This window comes from Carassius auratus, unplaced genomic scaffold (genome assembly GCF_003368295.1).
Source record: "Carassius auratus strain Wakin unplaced genomic scaffold, ASM336829v1 scaf_tig00215135, whole genome shotgun sequence".
NCBI classification, from domain to species: domain Eukaryota; kingdom Metazoa; phylum Chordata; class Actinopteri; order Cypriniformes; family Cyprinidae; genus Carassius; species Carassius auratus.
In genome coordinates, this window is record NW_020527948.1 from 427,762 (window position 1) to 445,807 (window position 18,046).

An 18,046-nucleotide genomic window follows, 5' to 3' on the forward strand; every position below is an offset into this window, starting at 1 on the left:
TTGACTACAGCTCTACCTGATAGCTTCTCCAAATACCGCTGTTTTGCGATTGGTTTAACCTAAAAAAAAAAAAAAAAACTGTATTCCACTGTTCCTATGTTATCCATATGTATCGTGCGTGGTACTGGAGCTGTTTTTGATGCAGCAGTAACTTCCAGGCATGGTAAAACAGTGCGGAATTGCAAAAACCTCCTCTACTACCGAGTTACACATGTAAACAATCCTGTTTCACCGCCGGTGTCAGACCTTTTCTTTTGATTATTCCCAACTTTGAGAAGCTCTGCTCGCCCATGGCATTGGACACCATCATGCAGAGATAGATGCGCAACCCAATTTCGACATTTCAAAACGTCTGAGAAAGATTTAACGATGTCAAAAGCTCTGCTGATTCATTCACAGTCATCGGTTTCTGAGTGCATGAATGCAGCAAACTGTATCAGCTAATTTTGTCTGATTAATAATCATTTAAATGGTTTAAAAAGTCATTTATTTTCAGTAAATTATTAAAATATTTTAAAAGGTTTGCTGCTTGGTTAAAATACTCACACAGTGTTGTGTGAGGTGGAATCAATCATCACTGACAGGCCCATTACCAAAAGGTCTGACAACCTTAATGACCTTACAGCCTTGATATTTGCTGTTGTTGATAAGGACACAGGTGTGTTCAAGAAAGATGAAAACAAACTTTTTATGTAGATGGAAATAAATTACATACCTGATGGATCTTCTCCTGTATCGGAAGACACTGGGATATTTATTGTACCTCTTCTGCAGGAATGCCAGCAACGGTCTAGGCTGAAAATAAACTTTGTGATTGGAGACCCGATCAAGGATTCCAATGCACCTTGGAATTCCTGGATGATAAGTTGCATCAAGACAATGCCTGACTCTAAGGGAAATGTCCAATGTGTGTGTTCAGACGAAATGTATCACAGTGAATTGACCCATCTACAAAAATATGAAGGTGTTGCAGGCCCCGCCCCCGGAGGCCCGTCAGACAGATTACTGTACCTGTAAAAACAGGATAAAATGAAAAGACCGGGAGAGTCACGTCTGCTCCTTCACAGCTCCTCTGTTGGTATATTTATTCAGTGCAAAATCAATTTCAGATACATACAATTGTTTTTTTAAAGCTTTGCTTTACATTCTGTTGTGTCTCTTTCTTTCTTTTTCAGCACTTTAATGTCACTGTCATCACAATAAAATCATATTACAATTTTTCTTGTCTTCCGTTTACCCTTTTGTTGACACCTGTATACTCTATATACACTTCATACACATCAATACTAATATTTATAAAGACAATATAACTTAGAATTAGATTTACTCAATATATGTATATTTACAGTGTAAAAGTATTTTTCTTAACCCACAGTCTACTTAAAAATAGCATACATTGTAAATATATAGTGTATGTTGTAAATATTAACACAATTTACTACCTTTTTTCTTTCCCTCACAGGCGAGTATCTATAATGGAAGAACACATACAGTGTGCTTTTCTAAACTTCCCTCAGCGCCCGGTCACGTGACCACCAAGCGCGCCAAACGTGGCAACAGAATGAGCTTCTCAGAGACATTCATCTCTCTATTTTACACATTAACTTGAACAAATAAACATTTTATAACCAAAACACTATTAATAAATGTATATAGATCGATATAAAGATCACTGGAGCATGTTTAGATCCTTTTCCTCATTTTAAAGAGAGAACATAGTTTATGAAAAACAAAACGTCAAAAGATGAATCTAATCCAACACTTCACATTCATCATACATCACACTAGTGCAATCACTGTTTTATATTTCACAGTTTTACTTTTACTTTTCGTGCTTTTACCTGTAAAAACAGGATAAAATGAAAAGACCGGGAGAGTCACGTCTGCTCCTTCACAGCTCCTCTGTTGGTATGAGGAAGCCTGCGCAGTTCACCAGTCCATTCGCGACTCCCGGGCCAGAATATCAAAATAAGAGTCCTTTTTCTTTGTCCATGTAAACCAATATACATACGTTAATTTGCACACTGCATAAAAAAATAAGGTGATCATACAACTTATAGCAATATACAGATTTCAGTGAGAAATAAAAAAACACAATTGTATACATACTTTGAGTGTATCACACTCTCACTGACAAAATAAGAAAAGCTCCAGTGATCAACCTCTTACCCCCTATTTGTGCAATCAACACACAGGTAAAGTGACATTGTAAGGTAAGTATGTGTGAGGAGTGTATGAATTGGTATAACAAATTTGTGGTAAGCAACTATTAAAGCCCCAAACAGGTATGTGTGTGATAGGGTAAGCAGTCACTGCATTAAGTGTAGGGTATGGCTGTAGCACAGGCTGACCAGGGGTGTCGTAAGTGTAAATCTGTCTTGGCCTTTTCTCCCTCATAGATCTTCTTACTGCAGCTTCACTCCCTTCACTTGGACTTGCTACTCTCATTGGCTCCACAAAAGCAGCTGCTTCTCTCTCCTCATCCACATAGTCTTCCACAGGTGGTATCAGGTAAGTATTTGGTTCTCTTTCAGACAAATTTTCCAGTACCCTTGATTCCTCCCTTTTGTGTATTTGATCATATTCTTCACTTAGGGGTCCGCGCTCAGGTAGATGTCTATTCCCTGGTTCCGTCCAGCTGACTGGGGTTCTCAACCAATATCCTCTTCCGATATTTTCTTCATCTGAGTCTGTCGTGTCACTGTCCCTGATGCTTTCTTTGTTGGGTGTCTGACTTCTTGCCTTTCTCTGTTTTCCAGGTTTCGGCGATCGAGGTGTCATCGTGGGAGCTTCCACAGGTAAGTCATTGACCAGCAGTAGTAGGTTCCGGTGCAGTGTTCTGGTTTTATTCCTGTCTCCATTCTCTGGATAAACTACATAGACTGGGTTATCAGAGACTTGACCCTTCACCACATAGACCACTTTTTCCCAGTAGGATCGTAACTTCCCTGGACCCCCTCGTTCTCCAAGGTTTCTGACCAGCACTCGGTCTCCTGCTTTCAGTACCACTCCTCTGGCTTTTCTGTCGTATTGAGCCTTACCTCTGGCACTTGACTGACGACTGTTTCCTTCAGCGATCTTGTATGCCTCTGCCATTCGTGCCGCCCACTGATTTGCATACCCCTTTGGTGTCACTCCATCCGTTGGCTCCACCAGGCCAAAGATCAGGTCAACAGGAAGGTGAGGATGCCGCCCATACAACAGGTAAGAGGGAGAATACCCGGTAGACTCGTGTCGCGTGCAGTTGTAGGCATGAACGATTTGAGGTAAGTGCTCTTTCCACCTTTCTTTTTCTTTTTCTGCCAGTGTCCTCAACATCTGTAATAGAGTCTGATTGAACCTCTCCACTGGGTTTCCTTGGGGGTGGTATGGTGACGTTCTAGAGTGGCCGATTCCAGCAAACTGTTGGAGAGTGCGAAACAGTTCGTTCTCAAACTCGCGGCCCTGGTCGTGGTGTAACTTGGCCGAATATCCAAAGGGTGGAATGTAATCTTGGAACAAGCGTTCAGCTGCAGTACGCCCTGACTTGTTCTTGGTTGGGTAAGCTTGTGCGAACCTTGTGAAATGGTCCATGACGACCAGGATATATTCATATCCTCCACGGCTCGGCTCAAGGTGTAGGAAGTCAATGCAGACCAGTTCCATTGGTGAGATTACAGAATCTTCTTTCTGGGCTCGGATAAGTTCATCTGTTCCTATTGTCGGCAACCAGGTGGCAGGTTGACGTGGTTCATCCTCCCCAGTAGACATATACAGGGCAGTGACCCAGGCTATGTCCTTCATCTTTGATGCATTACTGCCCTCCCATGCTTCATGTATTGCCCCCGCAGGTAGCTCTTCCGTGCACTCTGACACATATACTTCGATTTCCAGAGGAAGACGAGACAAGGTATCTGCATCAATGTTGACTTTCCCTGGCCGGTACTTAACGTCGAACCGGAAGTCAGACAGCTCTCCCACCCACCGATGGCCTATTGCGTTAAGCTTTGCTGTGCTCATCACGTTTCAATTCAATTCAATTCAAGTTTATTTGTATAGCGCTTTTTACAAAACAAATCGTTACAAAGCAACTTTACAGAAAATTATGTTTCTACAATATTTAGTAGTAGCTAGTAGTTTGTGCACATTTGACAGGATTTGAGAAAAAATTAAAATAATAATAATAATAATACAAGACGTAGTCAGCTAGACGATGAACTATCAATATTATTAATTAAGTTATTATATGATTGTCACACATTTAGCAATAATTGTTAGTTCTGTTTGTTGATTCAGGGTTAGCATCATCTGAGGTCCTCTGAGGGTCAGCATCATCTCTTCTCAGGTGTTCTGGATCCGGCGAAACATAGAAACAAAATACAGACATCATTAGCATAGCTGCTGATCCAACAAAGTAAATTTAGTTTAACCCAAGCTAATGAATAATAATGCACCTTTGATCAGATGCAACTACACTCACAATTAAAAAGATACATTATTCGAATGCTTGGTCGAAAGAGATGTGTTTTTAATCTAGATTTAAACAGAGAGAGTGTGTCTGAACCCCAAACATTATCAGGAAGGCTATTCCAGAGTTTGGGAGCCAAATGTGAGAAAGCTCTACCTCCTTTAGTGGACTTTGCTATCCTAGGAACGACCAAAAGACCAGCGTTTTGTGACCTTAGGGTGCGTGATGGGTTGTAACGTGGTAGAAGGCTAGTTAGGTACGCTGGAGCTAAACCATTTAGGGCCTTATAGGTAAGTAATGATAATTTGTAACTGATATGGAACTTAATAGGTAGCCAGTACAGAGACTGTAAAATTGTGGTAATATGATCATATTTTCTTGACCTCGTAAGGACTCTAGCTGCTGCATTTTGGACTACCTGTAGCTTGTTTATTGACGAAGCAGGACAACCACCTAGAAGTGCATTACAATAGTCCAGTCTAGAGGTCATGAATGCATGAACTAGCTTTTCTGCATCAGAAACAGATAACATGTTTCATAGCTTGGCAATGTTTGTAAGATGGAAGAATGCAGTTTTTGTAACATTGGAAATATGATTTTCAAAAGACAAATTGCTGTCTAATATAACACCCAGATTTCTGACTGTAGAGGAAGTAACAGTACATCCGTCTAGTTGCAGATTGTAATCTACAAGATTCTGTGTAGTGTTTTTTGGTCCAATAATTAGTATCTCTGTCTTATCCAAATTTAATTGGAGAAAATTGTGTCATCCAATCTTTTACATTTTTAACACACTCTGTTAGCTTAGATAATTGGGAAGTTTCATCTGGTCTCGTTGAGATATATAGCTGAGTATCATCAGCATAACAGTGGAAGCTAATTCCGTATTTTCTAATAATATTACCAAGGGGCAACATATATATTGAAAATAGAAGGGGACCTAGGACGGATCCTTGTGGCACTCCATATTTTACTGATGATAAATGAGATGACTCCCCATTTAAGTAAACAAAATGGTAGCGATCAGACAGGTAGGATCTAAACCATCTTAGAGCCTGCCCTTGAATACCTGTATAGTTTTGTAATCGATCTATGAGTATGTCATGATCTATGGTGTCGAACGCAGCACTAAGATCAAGACTAGAAATGAGATGTCAAGGGGTTGTTGTCTGTGTACACTGTGAAATGTGGGGCGTAGAACAGGTAGTCCCGAAACTTCTCACACACCGCCCACTTCAATGCAAGGAATTCAAGTTTGCCATAGTGTAATCGATAATTCCTCTCTGCCGTTGTCAATGTTCTGGACCCATATCCTATTACTCTCAAACTCCCATCTTGTCGCTGGTATAGGATGGCCCCTAGGCCCTTTTCAGATGCGTCAGTGTGGAGCGTGAAGGGTAAGTTGAAGTCCGGATATGCCAGTATAGGTGGGCTTGCTAACATTCCAATTAGTTCTTCCAGGATCTGTTGGTGGTCCCTGGTCCATTCTACTGGAGATCTGGAGGGAATTTGTGGGCCTTTAGCTCTCTTGCTTTGAGTGTTCTGTGCTGTCCCAGACTTGGCCTGCAGTAGCTCATACAATGGTTTTGCTACCCTAGAGAAGTCTTGAACGAAGGCACGGTAATAGCTGAGGAACCCGAGCAGCCTCCTTACATCACCCACTGTCTGAGGAGTCTGACAGCCTCCAGGTCCTTAGTATCTATCTGTACCCCTTTGGCTGACACCAGCCGCCCGACGTACCTGACTTCACTCTGGAACAGTTCACACTTTTCAGGTTTCAGCTTTACACCGTGATGCTGGAGGGCCCTCAAAACTCTACGTATACTCTCAACATGTTCTTCAAAGGACCTCGCATAGCATAAGACGTCATCTAAATATGGGATACAGCACTCATCCCTGAGTGAATGAAGCATTTCTTCCATACTGCGTTGGAAGGCAGCAGGTGCATTGGATAATCCAAAGGGGATCTGGACCCACTCATAAAGCCCTCAGGGTGTTATGAATGCTGTCATGTGTCTGGATCCTTCTGCAATGTACCCCTGGTGATACGCTTTGCCTTGGTCGAGAATGCTGAACCAAGAGTAGCCCCAAGGGTGTCTATCAGATCCTGAATCCTAGGCAATGGATGACGGTCAGGGATGGTTTTCCTGTTTAGGAGACGGTAATCAACACAGAGCCTCAGCTTGCCATTTTTCTTGCGGAAACAGACTACTGGAGCGGCGTATGGTGACTTTGATTTAACGATCCATCCTTTTGCTAGAAGATCTTGTATGTAGCTCTTCACCTCATTAAACAAATGTTTTGGTACTGAGGAATATGCCCTCTGAATCAGGATGTCATCCTTAAGTGTGATTGGCATCTACAGGCTGGGTATGCACCCAATGTCATTGTCATCTCTACTAAAAGCACCAGACTCCTCATACAACATTCTCTGAACTACCTCTCTTTGACCTTCGTTCAGATGGTCCAGTTTGACAGGTGGGTGCCACAATGACTTTGCCTCATCTTCTCGAGTAGTCGCGGCTTGGATCGTTACAGTCTGTCTCGGCTCATTCGTTTTTCCAGACTCCGCTAATATCCACTCAATCCTTTGTAGAGTTCCAATCACTGTGCCACAGGGCAGGGTCACATCTACCACTGTGTTATTTCTAATGGGTATGAAAACACAAGGGTCACTTTGGGGTTGTATTTCTAAGAGTCCCTCCCCAATATCCAACAATCATCTTCAGCAGCTTTGATCACCTTGACTAAGGTTTGTGCCTTTTCACGAGGGATGTCAATGGCTCCAGCCAGTAGTGAGGTAAGTGTTGGCATCAGTTGCTCAGACTGCCCCTGAATCAGTTCTTCAATTAAGTTGAAACCCAGTAGTGGTCTCTCAATTGGCATTTTACTCACCAGGAATGGGACATTGATAGATAAACTTGTGTCCTCATTTCCTAGCAGGTTGACTGTGATGACTACCCAACTGTCAAATGGGATAACGTCTCCATTTACAGCATAGACTTTCAGATCATCTTGACATCCGATAAGCTCTCGAAGTGGCCTCACTTCAACACTTGGCAAATACTTCTCTCTCCACACACGGTCCACCATGCTGACTTGGGCACCGGTGTCAAGTAATGCTCTTACTGTCAAGCCATTCAAGTTGCACTCGGTCAGTGCCTTGCTTCCGATCAGTTTGATTATGTTGTCATTTTTGTTTTTGCAGGAGCCCAGGATGCTTGCTCCTTGAATCATGGACTTCATCTCATTTATTGGTTTGTTTCTGATACAAGCGTTCTTGTCCTAACACTCCACCGCTAGGCCTGGCCGGCTTCAGGGTAGTAATGTTTGGCTGGGGCATTTGCTTTGCGGTCACTGGTCGCCCCTTTGCAGTGGCCGGCTCCCGTTTCCCTGCCGCTGAGGTTGTCATAGGCAACCCACTGCCCGGTGTCCTTCCTCTCCACAGATGAAACAGTGTGCACAGTTCTGTCGCCCTTCGTCTGCACATCGTTGGCAGCATCGCAAACGGCTCATCCGGCTAAAGGATGGTTGGCTGGCAGAGCACTGGCAGCCCCCGTCAGTTCGTGCTGGCATGGAATGTTGTATGGCATCTACCATGCTGGTTAGAGCATCAATCCTGGCAGTAAGATGCTTAATCGGATCGTCCTGAACTTTTTGTGCAGCAGAAACCTTTGCAGTTTTCACATCTCTGTCTGTTTCACCGCTAACTTGGGCACTACTAGCCATAGATGGTTTTGCTCTGGTTGGTGGACCCAGTCGCCGCGGCCTCTCATTCTCATCACTTGTGATCTTCATAACGTGCCTGAGGATAGCATCGTCAGTTACATCACTATCGGCTAACAAGGGTTTCAGCTCACTTCGAATATCTTTACACTGATGGCTTAGTCCTTGGTAGACAGTGTGTAAGAACACATCCTGTACAGTAGCAGCACTATACTTCCTGTCTGAATTAGCTTGTTTTGTGCAAAGAGTATTTTTTGTTTCAACCCCATGACTCTGTATAGGAACTGCTGAGGGGTTTCATGTTCACTCTGTTTGGTGCACATCAGTTCTTGGAACAGCTCTGTGCTATTTCGGTCCCCCAAGTGCGATTGTAAAAACCCTTTAAGCTCAGCTACAGTCATGTCATCTTTGTTCATCAGCATATCTTTAAAAATGCCGGGCTTGATAATTCGCAGCACACCTCTGACAACATCGGCATTGCTGAAGTTCTCATTTAAGCCGCTTTCTATTTGCCTCCACACATTGTTTAACGTGATGTCTGATGAGTGATCTCCAATGTGGCCTCCATGTATTTTAAACTCACGGGGCTGGATATACTGAAAACCCCCCATATGGAACGCAAAGTCAGTAGCTACATGTTTGGGTTGCTCAGTCTGGTTTACGTGTGCTGTAGTGGCGCCCCCCTGTGCTAAAGTGTGAGTCAAGTTAGTGTTCTGGGTCGGTGTCACGCACTGTTGAATTTTTCGGCCGAGTTCTTCATACTCTGCCAGCATTTTATGCATTTCTGTGTTTGTTTCAGATATGGTCCCCTTAACATCCCCTGAATCAGGTGTAATATGTGGTGGTGTCTGATAAGTGTCATGAGAGGTGAGTGGATGTAAAACATGTGTAGGGTGTGTGTTTTGATCAACATCAGATGTAGTTGTGTAAATCTGTTTTGCTGATTTTACCATCTCTTGCAATGACAACAGTTCACTCATACCTTGGTCCTCAGTCTCTAGCAAAAGTTCACTGGACATGAAAGCATTGATATGGTCAAAACAAACCCCACTGTCCTTCAGATCCAGTTCACTGGTACCGTGTTTAGCTGTTGACCCAATTATCTTAGCGATGCGGAACAGTTCGTCAGCAGATAAGGAAATTAGCTCTCTTTTGATGTCCCACACCAGCTTGTTTCCTTGCACGATCCGCCATTATGTCACCGCCTGTCGTCCCTTCCGTGGTAGCCTGGACCTCAGGATGAATACAGTACTCACAGATAGCCTGGCACAGATAGCCTCTTGTCTCGTTGCTCCGTGGATGTAGCAGCCGCCGGCCTCTAGCCCCAACGCTGCCTGGGCCCTACGGTTCTGGAATCTTTGGATCCGCCTCCTAGCGTCACATGGAGTGGATCCCGGACGAGCCCCCAATAATCTGTTGCAGGCCCCACCTCCGGAGGCCTGTCAGACAGAATACTGTACCTGTAAAAACAGGATAAAATGAAAAGACCGGGAGAGTCACGTCTGCTCCTTCACAGCTCCTCTGTTGGTATATTTATTGAGTGCAAAATCAATTTCAGATACATACAATTGTTTTTTTAAAGCTTTGCTTTACATTCTGTTGTGTCTCTTTCTTTCTTTTTCAGCACTTTAATGTCACTGTCATCACAATAAAATCATATTACAATTTTTCTTGTCTTCCGTTTACCCTTTTGTTGACACCTGTATACTCTATATACACTTCATACACATCAATACTAATATTTATAAAGACAATATAACTTAGAATTAGATTTACTCAATATATGTGTATTTACAGTGTAAAAGTATTTTTTTTACAGTCTACTTAAAAATATTATACATTGTAAATATATAGTGTATGTTGTAAATATTAACACAATTTACTACCTTTTTTTTTCCCTCACAGGCGAGTATCTATAATGGAAGAACACATACAGTGTGCTTTTCTTATCTTCCCTCAGCGCCCGGTCACGTGACCACCAAGCGCGCCAAACGCGGCAACAGAATGAGCTTCTCAGAGACATTCATCTCTCTATTTTACACATTAACTTGAACAAATAAACATTTTATAACCAAAACACAATTAATAAATGTGTATAGATTGATATAAAGATCACTGGAGCATGTTTAGATCCTTTTCCTCATATTAAAGAGAGAACATAGTTTATGAAAAACAAAACGCCAAAAGATGAATCTAATCCAACACTTCACATTCATCATACATCACACTAGTGCAATCGCTGTTTTATATTTCACAGTTTTACTTATACTTTTCGTGCTTTTACCTGTAAAAACAGGATAAACTGAAAAGACCGGGAGAGTCACGTCTGCTCCTTCACAGCTCCTCTGTTGGTATGAGGAAGCCTGCGCAGTTCACCAGTCCATTTGCAACTCCCGGGCCAGAATATCAAAATAAGAGTCCTTTTTCTTTGTCCATGTAAACCAATACGTTAATTTGCACACTGCATAAAAAAATAAGGTGATCGTACAACTTATAACAATATACAGATTTCAGTGAAAAATTAAAAAACACAATTGTATACATACTTTGTGTGTATCACAAAGGTTTATGATTCAAGATAATTTATATAGTTTGCCTACTTATACAGTTAGGGGCTGGGGATTTAAGAGCCATAATTTGAAAATTTAACATTAAAGTTATAAGTGCTTGAATAGATATCATTTTAATGTTTTTTTTTTTTTTTATGTTAATGTGTTTGCTCAGCTTTATTTATTGGACTTACTTTAATTAAATTTTGGTGTCCCCTTTATGAAAGAAAGAAAGATGATGGAGCAACAGTTTTTTTTTTTTTTTTGACCAAAGTTTATTTTGTTTCTGTTTTGTACAAGAACATCCAGTAATCATTTGAAACTTGAACAAAGACCCTGAGTCAATTCTTTGCCCAAAAGAATAAAGCAAGATTATTGCTACTACGTTTATGTTTAGTTAACTCAACTCACCTTTATTTATGTATTGTTTTATACAATACATATTGTGTCAAAGCATTAAACAAGAAAATAGTGTATCATTAATGAATAATGATTGGTGCACCCAGAATGCAATGCAACATGAATCTGTCTGATGATCATCACTATTGTTGAGATTCATATGCTGATTCTTGATGTCTGCATGTCTAAACAGTACATATGCTCTAATGGGTGTGCAAAATTTTTAAGTTAAGAAAAAAAAGAAAGTCATGACATTTGCCAAGTATGGTAGCCCATACTCGGAATTGGTGCTCTGCATTTAATCCATATAAGTGCACACATACAGCAATGAGAAGTGAACACACACCCTGAGCGGTGGGCAACTATATATTCAGCACCTGGGGGTTTAATGCCTTGCTCAAGGGCACTTCAGACATGAGCCCCTTTCACACTGCCATTCCGGGAAATACACGGGTAAAGTGTTCCGGCAATTGTTCCCGGGTTGCTAGATTTTGCACTTTCACACTGCCAGTCATTACCCAGGATATGTGCGTGCTTTCACACACAACCCGTAAAGATCCCGTAACGACACGTGACATCAGGGCGTGATGTGTAATGTATGAGTCGAAAACCTTAGGCACGTTATACTTTCACTGAAGCAAGCGAACGATCTCAGCGTCAGTTCGAAAAGTGAGGAACAAACTGATCTTTGCTTCACTACAGTTTGCACATATTTTTTTTCGTCGCGAACGTTGATCTTCCTCCAAAACAACTGGTAAAAGAGTTGCTTGATAACGTGTGTCATCACACACCATTAGATCTGGCTTTTGTTCACACAGCGCTCGTGTCTCGAACCTGTGACCTTTGTGTTACAATTCCAACTCTCTAACCATTATGCCACAGCTGCCCCAAATGAATAATTGTTTTTCATATCTTTTTTCTTTAAAATGCAGTTGCAATCAATTCATTAAATTTCACCACTGATGTCAAAGAATCAGGGCTAAACATGACAGCTTGACCAAAAATGAGCTAATTTGATCTGATCATGTTTTGTTTTGGTTTTTCTTGCCATAACGAATGTGTTTAATAAACCCAGCTACAACAATCAGAGAAAACCTAGTGTTGAAAAGTCAAGGGTCAAGAGTACAACTAAAAGCAAACGCTTATCTCCACACCGGTGATTTCAAATTTAATTATTTTCAATAAAATTAAAAAAATCCAAAAATTCTGTTAAAAAAATTGACATATGACAAAAAAGTCAAACTGGTTATTAATGTGTGAAGTTAGTGATGCTGTTTATGGAATTGTTTAATTATCTTTTGCTGAGATCTTGAGAGATTTAATGTCTCTTATTTCAGATAATTTCATCTAAGGCTGTGACTGAAGTCAGTTGTACAGGTGCTGGTCATACAATTAGAATATCATCAAAAAGTTGATTTATTTAACTAATTCCATTCAAAAAGTGAAACTTGTGTATTATATTCATTCATTACACACAGACTGATATATTTCAAAAGGTTATTTCTTTTAATTTTGATTATTATAACTGACAACTAAGGAGAATCCCAAAGAAAATTTGAATATTACTGAAGACCAATACAAAGAAAGGATTTTTTTAGAAATCTTGGCCAACTGAAAAGTATGAACATGAAAAGTATGAGTATGTACAACACTCAATACCTAGCTGGGGCTCCTTTTGCCTGAATTACTGCAGCAATGCGATGCAATGCGGCGTGGCATGGAGTCTAGAATTTACCATTATAGAGATTAGTGCTCTCTTTTGTTGGGCACTTGGAATTTCAATTGTATTATAATTTTCTTTCTACTGATACAACATATGGTTTCAAAGGAAGGAAAATATTTAAAAATATATATTCTTAAAAGGTGATTTAACTTCTTTTTAAATCATACGTTGGTGTTTTTTTTTTTTTTTTTTTTTTGTAGTGTTAATAACACAAGACAAATAAAATAAAAACCTGTAAAACAAAGCAATTGCATTTTTCTTTTTTAAAGTAAGCCTGAATCATTATATTTTACAGTATGCCCTTTTACAGATTCACAATGTCTTACAGGAGGCCTGTGAGAACACACCATGTCAGTGTAGCTGAATACTGGTTGCTATGGGTTTGGACGAACTTCAGCATAGTTTTTAGCTACATTAGAGAAGCGAATTACTTTTATTTGGGCTGCTTTTTCATTGATGCCCCGCCACATATATTCAGGAGAGAGCAGTTTACTAGGTTTGTTCAAAAGGAAATACTTGTTCAAGTGAGACTCCTCTTGCCATACTGCCTCAATGGAGTTTGCAGCATCAATGAGCAGCTTCTCCTTGCAGGTTTTGGTAAGTTGATGTACATCTTCTAACAAGCCACCAAATGCAGCACCAGCATAATAATAATCACCTTCCCCAGCTGGAATGTATGCTTGAGACTCTGGTCTACGCTCATATGTGAATCGATCCCTTGGAGCATCAAAGAACCAAGGATGAATCACACCTACCAGACGACCCAAAGACTCCACACCCCAACGGCCATAGAACTTTGTATCTATGTCAAGGCAGAAAATATAGTCAGCCTCGTAGGCCAGTTCATTCTCTATTAGTTTTTCCAGTTTTTCCATCCTGCTCATACTGATGTCCTGCCATCTGTTCAAACTCTGAACCTTTCGAACTGTCAAACTGCGGTTTTCACCCATCTTCACCTCAGGAATCGATTCTGGTTGATCTGTAAATAAGTAGTAATGCACTCGAAATCCAACAAAGTAATGCTGTTCTGCTGACTCCAGAAAATCTTTAACAAAACGTGTGTATCTAACAAACAGAGGAAACAAAAACAGAGAAATATTATGGTTAATTTATACTTTATTCATTACTATTTCCAGACTCAAACAAAAAGGGGAAACAAATGATGATTATTAACTAGATGAGAGGTATCATGAAGACTTACTTTCCCAAAGCGAAGACTGTGGTTGCTATGGTTAGATTGTGTTGTTTGTAGATAGAGTCGATCAGTATGGGGTTAAAGGTTCCCTCCCAAATGACTGGAGCTAACCATGATGATACAGAAGCAACATCCGTCCGACTTCTTTAAAAACACACATCCAGCGCTGTAATCATTTCATTCATGATTGGAAATGGTCTATAACAGATTAATACTAAAAACATAATACTCACCCTACCAACACACTCGGCTGGTTGTACAACAAACTGTAATAAAAATGAATATGCAGAAAGAACAAAATACTTTTTTATTTGTTTATGAAGTTAATACATATTTAAAACATTGTTTTTTCAGGGTTTTTTTTTTTTCCAGACATCATCATTTAAAGCTGCAGTCCTTCAATTTTCAAGTTTTCATGTTTGGCAGTCAGTCACCGCACCGGTGTGGATATTTACTGTACATCGCAATCACAGATTCTAGCCTACATCTTGGAATATGACCCAAATAAGAATTTTCAGTGTATATTGCTATCTGAACAAGTAGCCTTAAAAGTGTGCCATGTTTAATCTGACCTACTGAGGTAAAAAGCATTACAGTATGTCACGCTACCAATGGGATGCTAATCATGCTACCATTGGGAAGTTGTAGCCTAATGGTCAGAGAGTCAGACTCATAACCAAAAGGTGGCAGGTCTGATGCTCACACCAGCAGGGATTGTAGGTGGGGAGAGTGCCCCCCCCCCATTCAGTACCATGACTAAGGTGCCCTTGACCGAGACACCAAACCCCCAACAAGATCCGTTAGTTCATATCACATCAAACTGTTTAAATTATTATTAATGTTATACTTAATTCTCAAATGATTCATGTTCACAACAACATCAGCATCGGTGACTATTAGTGTGTATTAGCGTGTAGATTTCTATTTCTGTACTGTCTAATGTAATGGTCATACTCTTCAAATTTGATATTAAGAAAATTACTTTAACCCAAAAAGACAATTATGCTCCCTTCAAACTGGTTTTCTTTCAAATAAAAATATTTGTCTGTAATCAGAAACACATTTATAACTGGAATTTAATTAAATTAAATTTACTGGTTAGATAGTTAACACTGGCTGGTTATGTGCTTGCTCAGATATTGATTTTGGATATTTTTGCACCAAAACAGACTGCAGCTTTAACTCTCATTGATCATCTGATCAGAACCTGAAAAACAACCCTGAACCAAACTCTTGGGCAGTCCCTTGTGAAAAAGAAGTGCACTCAAATATACTTTTATACAGTGTACTTATTATGGAAATAACATAGCCTACTTTAAAAGTGTAAATTCAATGTTATTTTTGCAGATAAAGTACATTGCATTTGTAATTAATAAAAAATATATCACATGCTTACTTGATTCATTATCTGCAATACATAATAATTATATGTCTTATAATTTTATTATTACATTTTGGGTCATCAATACACTTGTCATCCACCAAAAAATGTTGCTCCCTTTTTGCAGTCATTTCAAATAAATCCTTTTTCAGGCTGTTAAGAATAATAAAAACGCTGTAAAATGAACTTTTTTTGCTCTTTTTGACCACAGATGGTCAAGATGTTATAAAACATGACAAATAACAATTTCTGGGGTCAGAATTGTATTGAAAAATATGCCCATTTGTCTCTGTGAGTTGTTTACATCAAAAGTTATGCTACTTTATGTCATATTTAGATTTTTCGGGTTTGGTGCAAAGGGTTAAAAATAAGGCATTTTGGACATTATTTCAGCTTGGTACCCAATTTAATCTTAAAACAGACACTTGAATGATAAAGAAATAACAGGTTGTGGAAAAAAAATCACCCTATGCGGTTGAGAAAACGAAAATAACCATTCCATTAAATTCCTGGGGTCAGAATTGTATGGGAAAATGTGTTCATTTGTCTCTGTATGTTGTTTACTTCTAATGTTATGCCACTTTTTTCGGGTTCTGGTCGGGTGCAGCAAAGGGTTAAAAAAGAACCATTTGGCACATTATTTCAGCTTGGCACCTGGCAGATTATGAAAATAGACACTTTAAGGATTTTAAAAAATCAGGTGGCATAAAAAAAGCCAGGGGGTGCGCATGGACCCCTATTTGCATCTAGACTACAATAGGTGTGTTTGACTTGAAGCAGAGCTTTGCAGACTGATCGGTGTATGACAACAATTATCATGAGAGTGGTTCAAGAGCATATTTGAGCGCATACTCATGCCTTCAAAAATAGACAAGGAGCATATCTTTAGTAAAGCGGAGTAGAGAGAGGGGATGTCACGGAGCCACCAGTAACACCTGCCACACCATCAGAGTCTGATCACCCGACTCCGCCCATCCGCTCATTATCACCAGATTACTGAAGTCACCACACCTGCATCTGCTCATCACTGCCACTTCATAAGCCCTCAGCTCCTTTCACTCTCTGTCTGGTCTCGTCTGAGAAACACCGACTCTACTTCCTGAACCGTTCTAAGAATCATCTGAAAACCTACCGTCTGATCATCCAGCTTACCTGCCACCGTCTGTCCTCAGTGTTCTGATCACGTAATACCTGCTTCTATCTCCAATATCTCATTAAACATCTACTTACCTGTATTCCCTGTTGTCTCTCTCTTCTGTCCGTGACAGAAGACCAGACCAACAGTATGCAAAATGCCGCTGGATTGGAATAGAGCCCTCCACGAGTCTCTCTCCCCGAACAAGCGCAAGCGGGCGATCCACCGCGTTTTCACTCTCCTTCAATGCCTGCCTCTCACAGTCCCATGGCCCGACCTGCAACATACACCGGCGAGGCAGAGGGTTGCAGCGGATTTCTACTACAGTGTTCACTCTACTTTGAGATGCAGGTACATGCCTTCCCTACGGATCGTACTAAGATCGCCTATTTGATCTCCCTCCTCTCAGGTTCCGCCCTCCAATGGGCTCAGTCAATCTGGGAAGCGAATGGCCCCCTCACTCGCTCATGGGAGGCTTTCGCCACCCATTTCAAAGAAGTTTTTGGCCTTAACACCGCCGCTCTCTCCATTTATGATCAGTTGTACCGCCTTCGTCAAGGAAAGCTGACCGTGAGTGAGTATGCTTTACGTTTCCGCACTCTAGCCGCCAACTGTGGATGGAATGAAACTGCGCTTATCACCTGCTTTCGTCATGGATTGAATCCTGCCATCCGCCATCAAGTGGCCGTCTATGATGATGTCGTCGGCTTAGAGAACCTCATTCAGTGTACCATTCGCATCTCTCAACGTCTCACCGCCTGTGCTCTGGATCAATCCGCTGTACAACCTCTGCCTCCCACACCATCTACAGACCTTCCAGCACCTGAACCCATGCAAATAGACTCCTACCATCTCACTGCAGTAGAACGTCAACGACGCATTCACAATGGTCTCTGCCTCTACTGTGGTTCCGAAGGACATCTCCTCCTGCAGTGCCCAGTGCGACCACCACGCCCAGCGGTGAGTACAATCCAGATTCCTCCCATGATATCACCATTATCCCGTACTTCAGTCATGCTAGTGACCTGCTCTCACTCCGTTTTAGCGTATGCCCTCATTGACACCGGCTCCTCAGGGAACTTCATCTCCCACGAGCTCCTCAAGAGGCTCAATCTCCCGAGGAGAAGGATCACGAAGAAGTTAGAGATCCACACCATCTTTGGTAAACCGCTGGGCCGTGGTCAAATCTGTCATCAATCCCCCATAGTCTCACTACGCATTGGATGTCTTCATCGGGAGGAGATTTCATTTCTGGTGCTGGAAGGGTCCACCGTGGATATCATCCTGGGACGCCCGTGGATGTCCGAACACTCCCCGCAAGTCAACTGGACCACTGGGGAAATTACGCAATGGGGTGAATCCTGCTCTTTGTCCTGTCTACAACCCGTCATCAAAATCTGCAGTCGGAAACCTGCTCCTGATGAATCCCCCTCTTCCTCTCATCTTCGCCTTAACTCCACGTCGATCGAAAGTCCAGAGTCCAACTATCCA

The 18,046-nt window shown here is 41.1% G+C and overlaps 1 protein-coding gene across 1 annotated transcript; it reads right to left on the minus strand.

Moving 5' to 3' along the window:
* Positions 1–13,203: 13,203 nt before the first annotated feature.
* Positions 13,204–16,841, minus strand: LOC113093791 (globoside alpha-1,3-N-acetylgalactosaminyltransferase 1-like). Its single transcript, XM_026259358.1, has 4 exons — positions 16,651–16,841; positions 14,273–14,305; positions 14,046–14,183; positions 13,204–13,909 (listed from the first exon to the last, which is right to left on the minus strand). The coding sequence occupies exons 1-4, from the start codon at positions 16,839–16,841 to the stop codon at positions 13,219–13,221; spliced, it is 1,053 nt and encodes a 350-aa protein (XP_026115143.1). The 3' UTR covers positions 13,204–13,218.
* Positions 16,842–18,046: the final 1,205 nt, after the last annotated feature.